The sequence below is a fragment of the Rhynchophorus ferrugineus genome, unplaced genomic scaffold (genome assembly GCF_030347505.1).
Source record: "Rhynchophorus ferrugineus isolate W39M unplaced genomic scaffold, kcgeb_rfMv2 rfM8, whole genome shotgun sequence".
NCBI lineage: Eukaryota > Metazoa > Arthropoda > Insecta > Coleoptera > Curculionidae > Rhynchophorus > Rhynchophorus ferrugineus.
This window is the reverse complement of record NW_027472587.1, coordinates 5,534,184-5,550,162: the sequence shown is the minus strand read 5'-3', so window position 1 is coordinate 5,550,162 and position 15,979 is coordinate 5,534,184. Positions and strand designations below refer to the sequence as shown.

Here is a 15,979-nt window from a genome sequence, read left to right as displayed (position 1 = left end):
ACAGCAAATACATTTTTAGCTCTGTTTATTTTTTCATATTTTTGAAAACGAATTCATTAATTTCTATCAATTTTTGTTAATGCAGATAAATTTTGAGCATCATCTTCTTTGGCGTAAATGCGGATTTTGTAAATGTTTGTTAAACTTTAACAACAATTCACAACCAGAACTACTGTTGTTTCATGAAGAATCCAATTGTAGAGCTTTTATTGCCATCCAGCATTATTTAAATGGTTAAAACTACCACCGTATGGCCGCTATTTAATTCCATAGATATGTTGAAAAATAAAATATGGTCTACCTCACTATGTTTAAGAATTTCATTGACTTATGGAACCTTTGGCCGATCGGGGCAAGGATCATCATAGTTTAACATAAAGAAAAACAAACAAATTAATTCTAATATTGGCATTCACTTAAGAATTCATCGCCATAGACACCAGACAATTCTTCACTACCTCGAATCTTCATTATAATAGTTCAACATTCACTTAGGAAATTAATGAATATGTGGATGTAATAAAAAAATTATATTGTTTTTCTTAAATTTTTTTTTGGTAGCGATGAAGACTCTTTAGAAATAAGAGCATTTAAATTTAAAAGTGAAAGACAAGAACACAATAACAACTATTTTCATAACTGTATGGGATTTGCGTTGGTAGGGTCATTTTATGTTATAGTTTATTTATGCTTAATGGATAAATATACACAGAAAAATCAAAATGTTAAAATAAAGATTTTCAGTGTTAATCATTCAGTTTTGTGAAATTTTTGATTTTGCTTTTTGGATACTTGATGATAACGGCAATTATATTTGGACATTTGGTTCACCTATAGATCCTTCTGCTAAAAAGGAGGTAACTAAATGAATATTTAAAAAATTCCTCTGTATTTGAAGGCACCTCCCAAAAAAAGTAGAAGAATCTGTTACATTGTATGCGTGTCATGAAGAAATAATTCGTAATTTTTGACTATCATGGCACATGAGATAATGGATGTTACTTAAAAACCTCGACTGGCACTTATATGTCCTCTTGAGGATAAACTGACCGAATGGTTTTGGAATTACTTACTTTCTGAAGGATTGATGCAGACAAATTGTTTGTTCTAGTGTCCTTTACAAAATTATCCTTTTTCTGATGAAGTATGCCGTTATACATGCTTGCCAGTTTAATTCTGTCTAAAACTGCTTTCACAAACGTAGAAGCAAGTTAATTCTTTGGTAATTTACAAGATATTATTGGATTTTTTCATAATTTACTTCAACGATGACTAATGTTGAACAAGATCACGAACAGAAGAATTCTCTTTACGGTGTTAGAGTCCATTTAAATTTTAATATTTTAATTCCGCAGGACTTATTACTGAATATTCTTCACTAAATCTAGCTACTAAGGATAGACTGAAACTTTCTGACCTCAGACATTGTCGCGTTGTATGATCTTGATCCAAATCTTTTCCAAAACAGCTGTCTTCTGTTCAAAAGGCTGATTTCGCCACAGACTTCTATGAAGCATTTCAATCGAATTATGCAATAATTCAATAATAATCTCAACTCTTCCTCAATTGTGCACCGATCGTCGCATTTAATTGAATAAAGTTTTGGAGTAATATCGTCTAGGAGAAAGGAACACTGGCAAAATAAACATTCGAAAGACCCTGATTTTAATCTTCATTGTAATATTTTCTCACTTCTAGTGACTAAATTTGAGAATAGAAGAAAAAACGAAGCATATAATCGAAACAATCAATAAGTTGTATTCATTATTTTTTACAGATAAATAATACAATAAAACATAATCAAAGTGATTATAAATATATTTAACTAATATTTAAGTGTTAATATCTTGACTTTAAAGTAACCCAGACTATTACCATAGAATAAATTAAACTAAATGAAAATAAAAGAAGGGTCGGTTTCTTGGGGAACCTTAAAAAGGGAGCCGTTTATTACTGTCAACACAAACTCTTAGGAAGTGAATTTTCTCTCGGCCCCAGTTTCAAACTAGTTCATGAATAAGTTGGCAAGGAATTGACGATTTACTGCTGACTGTTCCTCTCGCTTTTTGCCCATAAAATCTATTATTAAACCGAAACAATCCCGTATTTTATATAATACTGTTGTGCCTATAAGACATGGCGGTGAATAACAAGAAATTTGCTAGTTAAATAATAAAGCTAGTACGTGAGTTGAATTAAGATATTGTTACAATGTTGTTTGATCATTTTTACTGGGTCTATGAAGGCAAAACGTTATGTTCAGCTATATTCTTAGATGTAGCACAAGTCGTTGATAAGGTACACCGAACTATTAAAATCTTACATTACAGCTAAAATATTCGGACTCAAACAAGGCGAAGCCTACTATACAATAAAACAAACTAAAGCAGATATACTGCAAGGAAGTGAATTGGGAACAATTTTTACCTACTCTACCCATTTGTAGTATAATGAAAAATAATACGATGTTTGTATTTGCTGATGACACTGCGATTCTTGCTGTTAGAAAAAATAGTGAAGAGACTATACGAAAATTACAACAGGCAAGTGACAATGTAAAGAATTAGACCCAAACCTGGAAAACAAGAATTAACAATAGTAAACCTGTGTATGTGCAGTTCGCGTATGATCAGATCGCAAAAGTTCCAATAACAACAAATAATATTATCTTACCAAATAGCAACAAAGCTAAATGTCTCTAAATTAACTTTGATGCAAAACTTCGCTGGACGGAACATGTTAAAAAGGAAAAAAAAAACTAGAGTTCACATATAGGAGAACTGGTTAAAAAATTATCACTGCATAGTATATTGCAATTATGCTTGTACCATTCAAGTATTGAAACCAAATATTACAAGACTGTTTACCTATACCAAGACTCTTCACATATCGTCATGTGGGAAAAATGAATTCTCATGTCAATATCGAAATATCACAACTCTTAGATAACAGCAGAACAAGTCACAAACTCAAAAGGTTCCAACCGGTTGATACTGTGTTGTATGTTTTAGCGAGGTCCATTTAATAAATAAAGTACATTTAATACAGAAAGAGCATCATTATAATTACATCAGAGACTAGGATTAGGCCGAGGGGTCCTCCTAGAATATACCTAGATTTAAGTAATAGTAAAGACAAATTTTAGATTAATCGGCAACGACTAGTCACAATATATAAGATAAATAATAAAATAATAATTTGTACTGTAATTTGGATAGGTTTGGATTGGTTTGGAAGAATACAGCTAAATATGTTGTTTATCATTTAGTCATCGATGCCAAATCATCTAGTTTTCAAGGAGTGTGTTATATGACATAGTTTAAGTATGTTATACATATATACATACACATATATATACATATATATATATATATATACATATATATATATATATACATATATATATATATATATATATATATATATATATATATATATATATATATATATATATATATATATATATATATATATATATATATGCTCTTCTTCTCCATATATACTTAAACTATGTATATATATATATATACATTTTCTATCATTAGGTATGTTTAATTTTTATTTAGTAGTAATTAGTATTTAGTATTTATACATCTGGTATTGTACATCTTTAGTTTTTAGGTTTTGTTTAAGTTATATTGTATTGTCTATATTTATTATACTTGAGGGGTATTGTTCCATTTCATAGAAAAATTCCATTCCTTTTTACAATTCTACAGAACATTCAAATATAAAATTAATTCTACTTTATTTAAAACGAAATTATAATTTGCATGATAATACTCTTCACAAATTATTTTTTTCATTTTCTTTTTTAAAGTTAGTACGTGAAGAAATATGTATATGGTAGTATGCTAGTATGCTAGTAGCATATCACCGTTGGAAAATATAATCACATATAAAATTAACTGGTCCAAGCAATTATCTCGGTCATTTCCTCTCTTATAATTTATACAGGAAAGGGTTTGTACATTTTCGTCTGACATCACAAACTGAAAAAACAGTCGAACCGTAGTAATTAATATTTTCTAGTTTTTTCACTATCGACTGTTTTGACTATTTGCAGTCGATAGTTCCCAACGCTAATAACAATATAATATATATATATATATATATATATATATATATATATATATATATATATATATATAATATTCTGGAAATATAGTCAACAGAGTAGCTACTGTATTATGTTGCAGCTAAGGAATATCACTAGTGTACATCAAGTAAGAGACCGATCCCAACACATTAGCTTGCGGCACTTCCGTTTTTATTTCTTTCAATTCCGAATACACATCTTCATACTGAACCCATAAAATTTCAGCAAATCAATGAACTGTATGGGTAATATCTTGCTTAATTTAAAATTAGGTCCCTCATACAAATCCCCTTATCCAAAAGGCGTCACCAAGGAACGGCACAGCAACCTTTTCTTTCTTCATATAACCTTTTAATTGTATCCGTAATCTTATGAATTTCATTTCGAGTTGAGAGTTTTTTGCTGAAACCAAGTAAATGTTCTGACTTTATGTTATTGTGCTCTATCAGTGGCTTTTGTCTTATGTTGTTATGCTCTATTAGTGGATTCGGTCATTTTATATATAAAGTATTACAAATAAATAAAATAAAATTCACACATAGACAGGTTACCACTCATAACTGACAATTCGGCTCCCACTCCAGGCTTATTATATGTATCTCATTTAGACGACAATTTCATCCTGAAATATTAGCACAATTGAAAAATAAGATTTTGCTGTCGTTCCAAAATATATAAAATGTTTTAAGTGTAGACAAAAGGGTAAAAAAATAAAGAAGAAGGTTGCACAGATGAAACTATATATTAGTTAATACGGAACAGTAAATGGTAGGTATAATCTATCTAAAATAACAGTAAACTCACGTCATCAAGATGTATAATGTATTGCCTGACGTAAGTCTTCAATTCATTTTAGAATCTGACTATATTTTCCGTGTCATTTTATTCTGGTTCAAAACATATATTGTTGTGTGTCTGATACGTTCGAACATGTAACTGAAACAGACTACGATAGTAATACGGGTGCCAATCGTCTGAAAAATTCTTCAATATAATAACTACAGGTTATAAATCGGCAAACGTTGTCTTTTCTGCTTATTATTACTCTGGTAAAATGCGGCAACCAGACCAAACAGCTTGCATCTCTAATCTGTTATGTCCAACAGGAACGAGATAATGGAGGCCCACGCTTGCCAATAAAACTCCATTGGAGAAGTAAGTATTTTTACTGAAAAAGATTAAACAGCTACGATTTTTATTGAAAATATAACTGCTGCGGTTTTTATTGAAAATATTTTTAGTATGTTGTAGCTGCAGTGAATATTATTATGGGCGCAGTCACGAAAGTACCTAAAAAAAATTAACAAAATAATCTTGGATTCACCGAAAGGAAACCGTCTTCATACGAAGTGGATGGCGAATTAAAGTCAGATCGATGTTCGCTCTATCAGAAAAAAAATTAAATGTATAAAAACAGTGAATAGTTTATATATAACTTAATACAATTATTTCAAAGCAAACTGTACATCCTAACTACACTATTGAGTAATACAAGATTTAAATAGTGTAAAAATAACCCACGAACAGGTCTAAAGGAACATACCGTCTTGCTAGTAACCAGACATTGCTTTAAAAAAAATTTTTAAAAACGTATTATAAAATGAAAGAAGGGTTATAATTCAATAAAATATTAGGTCACTCATGATAAGATGATAATAAAAATCGTGTTAAGGCAACAAATTTTGATGGAAAAAGGTAAATGTTGGAATAACAATCAACCTCAAAACTTTCTGAATGTGGGATTATGAGTCAATGCTGACAATTTCCAAGACAGGTTTATGAGAGTGGAAACAACTGAAGGTAAGTATATAATTAAAATAGGATAACTGTAGAAAATCGTTTTATAGAGTCTGAAATATTTGTGGGCATAGATATATGTGTAATTGTTCAGAACAATACATTAGCATTAGGTTAGAATATATAAGGAGACAAGGAATAACTGTTTTACATATATGGCAAATGCATTTGTGAGAATGCAGTGATTGAATCTAGTTTTATCAAGAAAGATGTATGCTGGTAACAACAGAATAAACTAAGGATAAATACAGTGATATTAGAATTACTTTACAAGGATTTTACAAGGTTTAGTTGTTACCGAAGGTAACAAGAACTTGGACATACAATTGTTAATTAGGTCTTTTTAGGCTTCATAGGTGGTGTGAAAAAGGGGTCAAAGTAAATATAACTGAATAATTAATTGTTGTTTTAAGTTCTTCGATAGTACAATGAGATGTACTATAATGTTAAAATAACTAATTCATGATAATATTTTTGTTTCATTATTGTATTTAGGTTAGAATTTCGTTATGTTTACCCAAAATGAACTAGAAATAAGAGTTAATGCGGCAACCTTGCGACTTTTTAACGTCATGAATTCAGATGACCTGAGTTCACTGTTTTATTGATATAGGTATGTGGTAATGTATTGTAATTACACTATATGTAGTATAGGTTTATCATTATATACGTCTATTCTAGCCATTTGGTTAGCCTTCTAATTTTTATCGATCCCCATAGGACTGATGATTCTCGTAGATATTGCACAATAAATATACAAGTGTATTATAAAAATAAATGTATTTATAAAACAACACCTGATTCTAAGCCATTAATAAAAAGCAAGAAATAAATATAATTTAAAATCGTTTTAATCAGATAAATTTTCCATACATTTACTAATATTTTTTATAGCATAAAACAAACATATGTTACTTTTAATAGCGTCCGCCTTTATATAACTTCTACACAGTACTATTTATTGTCGGTTGTTGTATGTAGATGACAAGCACAATGCTTTGCTACAATTAATTAAGCAGGGACAAATGTTCTGTCAGAAAATGCAAATTTATATTTCACATTTTCTGCTCTAATTCCATGGCTATTCTTGAAATTAATCAACCTACTACGAAGTATTAAAATGTATAACGTTGGAAGAAAATTATTTGAATTTTTGCCAATAGTTTTAATATCTATAATAATAATAGTCACTTCAATAATAACATATTTGAACGATAATCAATTTACTCGGTAAAGAAATATTACACTTTGAAATTAGGCATTCAGGAAAGTAATTTTCATTATATATTGCTTCTAGTATATTTGTAGGAATTAGTTTTGTGAATAGCTACAGGAGTAAAATGAAATCGAGCCACTTTTGAAACGAATAATTAGAGTGATGGAAAGTGGATTACGTACGATTATCGTGTCGATAAAAATCATGAGTTAAACCAAGATAATTTTCATAGACGGTTACAAAGTCTGTAATGACACCAAGGAATTGTCAAGATAAGTGTGTGACGGAATTTGAAAGGAATTATACTTTATGAGCTGCTTTAATCGATTTGCGATTGAAGTAGTCAATTAAAAGAAAAACAATCAGAGTTGATCAATAGGAAAAGCGTTATCTCCTATCATGACATACTTGGACTTCACATAATCTTAGTGACTTTTCATAAATCTAGGTTCAAAGCAAGCTTGGAACAATCACTTGGTTCAGCTTTTCACCCAGATGAATCTTAGAAATATTACCAGAAATGTAACAAAAAGCCATTATAAGTTTCAGAAATTCAAATTCTAATATGTAATATAGCACATATATTTCAGTTGGGTATATACCCATTTCAAGTAACATGAGTGTACCAATGCTGAATTATTAATATTTGTTAAGTATAGGGTGGGGTAACAGTCCTGCTACCATTGACGCAGTGGCAATGATGGAACAATTATTTTTAATAAATATTGTCACTATTACTGCTCGTTCTGGTGGCGTATTTATCCATAATAAAATGTGGACGTCTACATAACGTCCACATATAATTGTTGAAGCGAAACTGAGAGATTGTCCTACATTAGTGTCAAATCAAAGTGGTAGCGGGACTTTTGTGCCACCCTATATAAGATTTGTAGTACAACACAAGACTAAGAAGTGCATTGTATTTCTTAATGTATGAATTTTGAATGTATACCATAACAATGTACACATAACAAATATATTTTTGTATTGGTGAAATTGAAAATTGTTCAATAATGTTGCATTGGCTAATATGAATGAAAACCCTGCAAAAACTAATAAATAACATGCTATAGGCACAAAAAGAGAAAAATGTAGCGCGTATGAACTGAAACCAAAATTGTTCTTCTATCTAGTGTATGCACTTCTTCTATAGTTCAGTAGCCTTCTGGTGTCATACCTGCCTTAGAACCTTATATCACATTCCAGATTCAAGCTCCAGCATGGACATATATATATATATATATATATATATATATATATATATATATATATATATATATATATATATATATATATATATATATATATATATATATATATATATATATATATATATATATATATATATATATATATGTTCTCTAATTAAACATTTTTACAAATTTAAGTTTTATAATAAAATATATTTTTCTCAATAATACAGGACTGTTACAAAAAAATGTTTGAGTGTTTTCAACTGATTCATTTGTATTTTGGTACGATGTAAACGAACATAACATGGAACATATTCCAAAACGCTAGGATTTTTTTTATGTATTTTGGATCCAATAACATACCGCGTAATGGCGCCATTATTTTTATTCCTCAAAGAAACCTAAAATAACTTAGAGTTGGTAAATAAGATGTTGCTCAGACATCAAGCTGGGTCTGCTAGATTCCTTTGTGTTTTGTGTCTATGGGATAGCAGATACCTAGTAAATTACTTGACCAAACCAATTTAATGCCGAGGGAGCTTAAAGTTGTCGAAAAAAACTCTCGAAGAAATATTGGCACCATACAAAATACCGTACCACACAAATTTATTTTGCCACCGTTGATCATTATTTGAATTTTTCAATTTGTAAAGTTAGTTTCCATAAATGGAGATGGTGTTTTCATCGCCCCTGACACTAGACTGCTTATGACTGACCCACAATTCAATACAACTATGAAAGGTCCTCAAAAAGAACAGTGATTTACTTTTAAAGAAGTCATAGAGAAATTTGTAGGCAACCATAAAGACTTTATATAAAATATAAACAGATTATTAAAAAAGAGTCTTGTTAAGTTTTATTCCTTACTTACTTACTTCGACTATTTTGGCAAAAATTTGAAAGATGCGAGTGAAGAGCAAATTGAACAATATCACCTTAAAGGCATGCAGAAAGGACATCAAGGAAAATGGAGCAGATATTCTCGCTACAAACGAAAATTTAAAAAGAAGAGCCTGACTGGGAAAACGAAAAACTCTTTGTGTACTATTAAACGTATATTAGATAAACAAATATGTATGGTTAATGGTTTGTAAATAAAATAATATTTTTCTACTCTATTATCTTTTAATTTAGCTGTTTAAGTGTGACAATAAAGAAGTCATTTTTGAATTCAGTACAAACGAGAACATAAAGAGTACGTCACAAAAGCTAAACAACTCTTAGAATAATTTTGTAGTCCTGGAATTAGTACAGCATCCAATATTTTCCCACTAATATCGAAATAATATGTGAAATGCTTCCAGGCAATATGATTATGACTGTTTAAGAAGTTTGGAATAATTTTCAGTTTTCATGAAGTCTATATGAATAATAATTCGTCATATTATGTTTTCGATGCTTCAGAGCTTTGTTCATTTCCACTATGATAAAGTATATCGTGTAGAGGTTACGACTTCAATACCCTTTGACTCAATACTTTTTTTAAATGGAGAATAGTTTCAGAAGTATCAACAAAACTTACACTTATCACAACTGGTAACCTGTGATCATTAAGTCTTCATGAATTAAAGTTCGTCTTTAAATAGTTTCGATGTTTCAGAGTTTTGTTCATTTCCATTATGTAAAAATACATTAAATACATTGTTTAAAGCATCTGCTTCGATACGTCCGTGTTGTTTTTTAAACAGCGAACGATTTCAGAAGTATCAACAAGAATTACACTGGTCACAAAAGGTAATCTGTGATAATAATATTAAATAAATCGAGATTATACCATTTTATATTAAGAAATAAATATGGAAAATAATTTTCGCGAGTGGCATGTTGAAATGACAAAAAATATCTATTTTACAAAATCCGCTTTTAATTGAAATTTTAAATGAAAAATCCGAGCTTCGTACCGGAGTTATTTAGGATTTTCAGACGATCTAAAATGGTAATTAATTTAGCGCGAACGATACGCCTGCAGTATTTGTAGTTTAATTTAATTCTAATTCGCTCAGTGCAACTAATCAAAAAGGCGTTTCGTCGCCTGGCTTACAAGATCTTCCGGTTTCAATTTAAACGTTTTTTCGTCGACCTAATAATGGAGCGCTAGTTATTTAAATAAGTTCGTTGATGGAGTTACGAGTTGAACTGATTATTATATTGATAATTGGTTTAGTTCGGCTTTAAATTAAATATGGTAAATAATAGTTTTACTTATTACTAGTGGTCGCCCTGTGGTCAATTTTCATGGTCAATGGTTAGTAGTTTCAAGTTTCAATGGTTAATCATTTTTCTCTAATAATAAAGTAAAGAATATTGAAAATTGATATGTTAATATAACTAAAACTTGTTTTGATAATATTATCTATATAAGCTCGGAACTATAGATGGAGAAATCATCATGACGTCTAGTAACACCACTTTAACATTCTTCCTCAAATAACTCATATAATATAACGCCTCTCTCCTGGAGAAAATCTAAAAAGATGATCTTTGTGCCGTCTGGACGTCTTATATTTATTGAAAATTATGTTTAAGTATCGCCTGTACGTTTGTTGACAAGTTTGCTTTTGAAGATCAAAATAGCACTATTTCTAACAAAATTTCCATGATATACCTATATATAAAGGTTCCCCAGACACCAATAGTCGACGGCTTGCTTGCTGACTTGCTTTTTGCAGCGAAAAAATACAGTTGAAGCAAAAACTTGGCTTGATGCTAAGTTTCCGAACACTGCCAAAGGAATATCAACCGTCAAGGGTTGGTATGCTAAGTTTAGCCACAGTGAAATAAGCACCGAAGACGGTGAACGCAGTGGACGCCCAAAAGAGGTTGTTACCGACGAAAACATTTAAAAAATCCACAAAATGTTTTGAATCACCGTAAATTGGAATTGAATGAAATAGCAGATACCCTAAAGATATCAATTGAGCGTGTACATCATACCATTCACGAATATTTGGATATGAGAAAGCTCTGTGCAAAGTGGCTGCAGCGCGAGCTTACTTTTGACCAAAAACAACGACGAGTTGATGATTTGGAGCAGTGTTTGAAGATGATCGGCCGCATTTGAAGAAAAAGAAAGTGCCCCTCGCCAAGACAATGTACCGTGTCACAAGTCAGTGAAAACGATGGCAAAATCCATGAATGGGACTTCGAATTGCTTCCTCATCCACCGTATTCTCCATATCTAGCCCCCAGCGACTATTTGCTGTTCTCAGATCTCAAAGGAATGCTCGCGGAGAAGAAATTTTCGTCGAATGGAGAGGTGATCGCCGAAACTGAGGCCTAATTTGTAGCAAAGGACAAATCGTACTACAAAAATGGTATCGAAAAGTTGGAGGGTCGCTATAATCAGTGTATCACCCTTGAAAGTAATTATGTTGAATAAAAAAATCAATTTTGACAAAAATATGTGTTTTACTATGGTAGGCCGGGGACTTTTCAATTGACCAGTTATAATTTATTACACATTCCGAAAGTCACTTTTAATATTCGTAAATCGCTTTAGAAAATATTTTAATGTACCTGGTGCGCGTAAAATAGGAAAAAGCAAGCCATTATTTCCTATATATCAAGAAAGCGTTCTATTCGAAATCGTTATTGAATCTGTCCCTTATCCGGGCGATTAGAGATTTTTTTAATAAAAGAAAAATAAAAAGAACATAAATATATCTGAAAACCGCTTGGCAAAAATCGCCTTTTTGTTCATTTCCAACCCCTCTCGCCCGCCATGTCCCCTGTCCCGAAGGCGGGAGTCCGCTTCACTTGGACCGAAACGGTGCGTTCGGAAAGCTCGCGTTTTTTTTATCGAAGAATAACCCACCTTATTGGTTCCGGAAACGCTTCAATATCGCATTCCAGCACAGCTGTGGATCCATTCGCTACCCCAACCATTTGACTTTGTATACTTATTAGGGGGGAAACTGCGAACAAAAAAAAAGAATATAATGATCAATGTTTCCTAAACAGGCCATTTGACAAGGCAACAGATGTTTATTTTGGGCTATATTTTACGAAATATTGCTGAGATCTCTGTTCAGAAAGGGACACGAAACCCTTTGTATGTTGGGTTATTTATATTTCTATTAAATCTTAGTAATTATTCCTGAATAATTTAACATTTTATTTATCATCAAGTTCAAATTATGGTATACAAAATATACAATAAATCTCAGCAAAAATTCGTGTAACTGTATTTAAACTAAGATATATATTTATATAGGCCTATAAATTAATTTCTTTAAATAAACGCTATTCTGTCTTAAATAAATCAATCAACTTCATGTTGAAACCTAACTGACGTATGACTCTTCAGTATGTGTCATTACGTCGATATGTGAACAACAAATGTTTTCAGTATGTTGAAAATGTCTTAATTGTGATGTATCGAGTAAATCGAACTTAATGTACTTCAATTTTTATACGGCACTGTATCATAATAAATAAAATAATGTAAATAAATAAATAGTAAAAGAATGGAGAACGATATTAATAAAATAAAATAAATCGGAGTTATGTATTTCTTACTTACTATTTTTGTTATTGTTTATAATGAGAATTATTGTCTAATTATTGTTTAAATAAAAAAAGTTAGAAACTATATTGTCTATTATCAACTTAAAAGCAAAATTAACTAAATACTTTAATAGACATTCTCTGAACTGTGTATAAACCCGTCGTTTATATACATTAATCTTAGTGGGTACCCGGGATATTGACGGATATTCAAGTTTGATAGTTAATAACTTTTATTAATTAAATGATTGTTAAAAAAATTGACGAAAAATCGGGTGTCAAATTACTTCAGTTTTGGGGATCCAGACGGCCATAAAAAAATTTTAAGGAAAAGTTAATATATTTTACATGCGGATTGAAATGGATTCTCGGTCATTGACCGGACGGTTAAAGGGGAGTTTTTTTTCTTCAATTTAAAGATAAGTATTCCACCGAATTCCGTTTGGCACCGAATACACAAAGAGCGTGCTGAGAGCCAAAACAACTTGAAGACGAGGACTTGAAGGCATTATCAATGATGATCCGTGTAAAATACAAGAAGATGCAGAACTATTGAGGACACATGAAACCTTTCCCAATCGCTTGAAGAGTATGTAAATGGTCCAAAGGTTTGAATATTTTGTGTCGTATGAATTGAAGCCAAGATACATTGAAAGACGTTTGCTCATTGCTGATTGAACGGTGGCAGAAGAACAAAATTGGCAAGATTTCTTGCATCGTACTGACATGCGTTAACCGCAAAACCGAATATCTTGGCTCAAAACTAATGCTATGTATTTAGTAGGATCAGCTTGGTCCCGGCTGGTATACATTGAGTTGCTAAAATCTAATACTATTGGAGCCACAAATAAATATCTATTTATTTCGAGAAAACGGTGTAAAACCAATGTGTAGTACTGATCAGATCTCTAAATTCAAATTCAAACTCAAATTGATTATGTGGAATATAACGTGCAATAAACGACGTATCATATTAGACTTTTTATTTTTACAATGTAATTTTATTTATTTATTTGTTCAGGTTATTATAATTATTTTTTATTTCTTGAATCTAGACAACCCTTCAAAATATATCAGCACTCAAAAAGAAACCAACTTGTTGAAATATATAAAGTTTTTATAATAAATATATACAAATTCTATTAGGTCTATACGTAGCACTACATCCCTATTCAATTGGGTGCAAAATGGATTGAAGCTCTAAAAAATCCTTTCACCTAAAGTCGATTCACTTCAAATTTAATGGGCCCCACTAACTATATCACAAAGAAACAGAAATCCTTTTCTGTTATTGTCGTTTTAGACTCTTTGGAGTTTTTCTTCGTGTAGTGGTATTTTAGTAAAATTTATTGGAATATAATGTAATATTGAATTTTTTTTTAACATATTAACCATAGTTATTGAAAGACTTTTCGAAAAAAATATATATAAGCACTAAAATTATGTTGGTGATATAATATTAATATAAATTTATTTTGAGGTAATTTTCAAAAAAAGTTTTCGTTATGTTATACAACAGGTAGATCAGATTCAAAATCAAGCAACTGTACTGGTTTGTCTGAAGATACTATTAGCCTGATCCAAACTCAAAGAGATTGATCGAGCAACTGTACTACGCTGCATAAATAAAATTCTACAATTAATCAACCAATCTCTATCGCCATCTAACCAACATAGAGGTAAAAATGACCTCGAAATTGAATGGATTTACAAAGTTATCCAAGATTTCGCCTTAAAAAATTAAATAATTTTATTAAAATAGCAATGTGGAAGCAATACTGCAAGACATGCAGCAAATCAGACGATTGAAGCGAACCAAACCACACAAACTTGTTCAGCACATAAGTGTATCCTTAAATTTAGCTTAAGTAAATTAGTTTTATTTTAATTTGGGAAATACATAACATACTGATGTATAAATCCAGAACTCGCCTTGCGTGTGTATTGGTGCAATTACAACAGAACAGTAGTAACAAATTAAATTTTAAATTAAGATTATACTAAGTATATTTAATGTAAGATGTAATTAAGTAAAAAAATAGTTTTACATAAAAATGAAAGCAAGTAAATAAAAAAAATCAATAAACATGTTTCCAATTAATGAGATATGAGAAGTTGGACTTCGTCTATAGGGTTGTTACTCTTATTTAGATTTTACTTTGTAAATATATAATATTGTATAAATACAGTATTACTTTAGGGTATTGCAAATAATCAGAAGAATATTACTCAATATTATGACGACTGGCAACAATGGCTATGTATTAATATAATGTGGATGCGTATACTTGTATATGGATATTAATATAATATGATATATATGCGACAATATCGTTACAATATCAATAAGAACTGTATTATGTTTATTTAATAGTATCGTATCGTTACTCAACTTACAGTAAACCTCCAGATTAAACGTATGATTTGCTGCTGGTGGAACCCCATTGTCTGCTATGCACAGATATTTTCCCATGTGTTCCCGATTGACGTGGGTTAGATTCAGCGTCGCTCCGGAAACTTGCACATCTGAAAATTAAAACGTAAGTTTTACGTCAGCGGGGATTTTATATCTCTTAGGTACGTACAATGCGCCCCATTGTTCGCCGTACAATGGAGAAGACACAACGTCGTAAATAAGAAATGCTCTTACCTGAGCTTTAACGTTCTTACACTTTTATATTAAGTTTGAAATTCTGCGATAATATTTCCTGTCAAGTAGATTTACGTTTTTTTACATTAGTTTAGTTGGTGATATACTCTCATATATATATATATATATATATATATATATATATATATATATATATATATATATATATTGATATTAATATAATATATTTACATAATATTTTATATATAAAAAAATGTTTGGATAAAATTATTATGAGGCATTAAAAAATTTAAAAAAACATACAAGCCTAATTTTCACTTTTCTACCACCAGCCCCTGCTTTTTAATAGTTATTTTAATAATTTTATCATTTTTTATCCCGCTCGATTATCATTATTACGTCAATTATTATCGCTTGGAAAGTTATCCCCTCCATGTGTCTAGCGATGTCAATTCTCACCCAGTAAACAGCACGGAGTAGAGATAACCTGTCTCCTATTTCTCTCAAACAATAGGCCTTCTCTCACTCCTTCTACAGTTCTCGTTTATTATTAGTGT

At 30.6% G+C, this 15,979-nt stretch overlaps 1 protein-coding gene across 5 annotated transcripts in view; it reads right to left on the bottom strand.

Annotated features, from left to right (window-relative positions):
* Positions 1-15,979, bottom strand: part of LOC143200544 (uncharacterized) — a 235,392-nt gene that overhangs the window by 30,557 nt on the left and 188,856 nt on the right. For all 5 annotated transcript variants that reach the window (XM_076410986.1, XM_076410984.1, XM_076410987.1 and 2 more), the window contains exons 10-11: positions 15,209-15,337; positions 12,120-12,219 (exon numbers count right to left, since the gene is read on the bottom strand). In XM_076410986.1, coding sequence (XP_076267101.1) covers positions 12,120-12,219; positions 15,209-15,337 — 229 coding nt within the window. The remainder of the gene's footprint in view (positions 1-12,119; positions 12,220-15,208; positions 15,338-15,979) is intronic.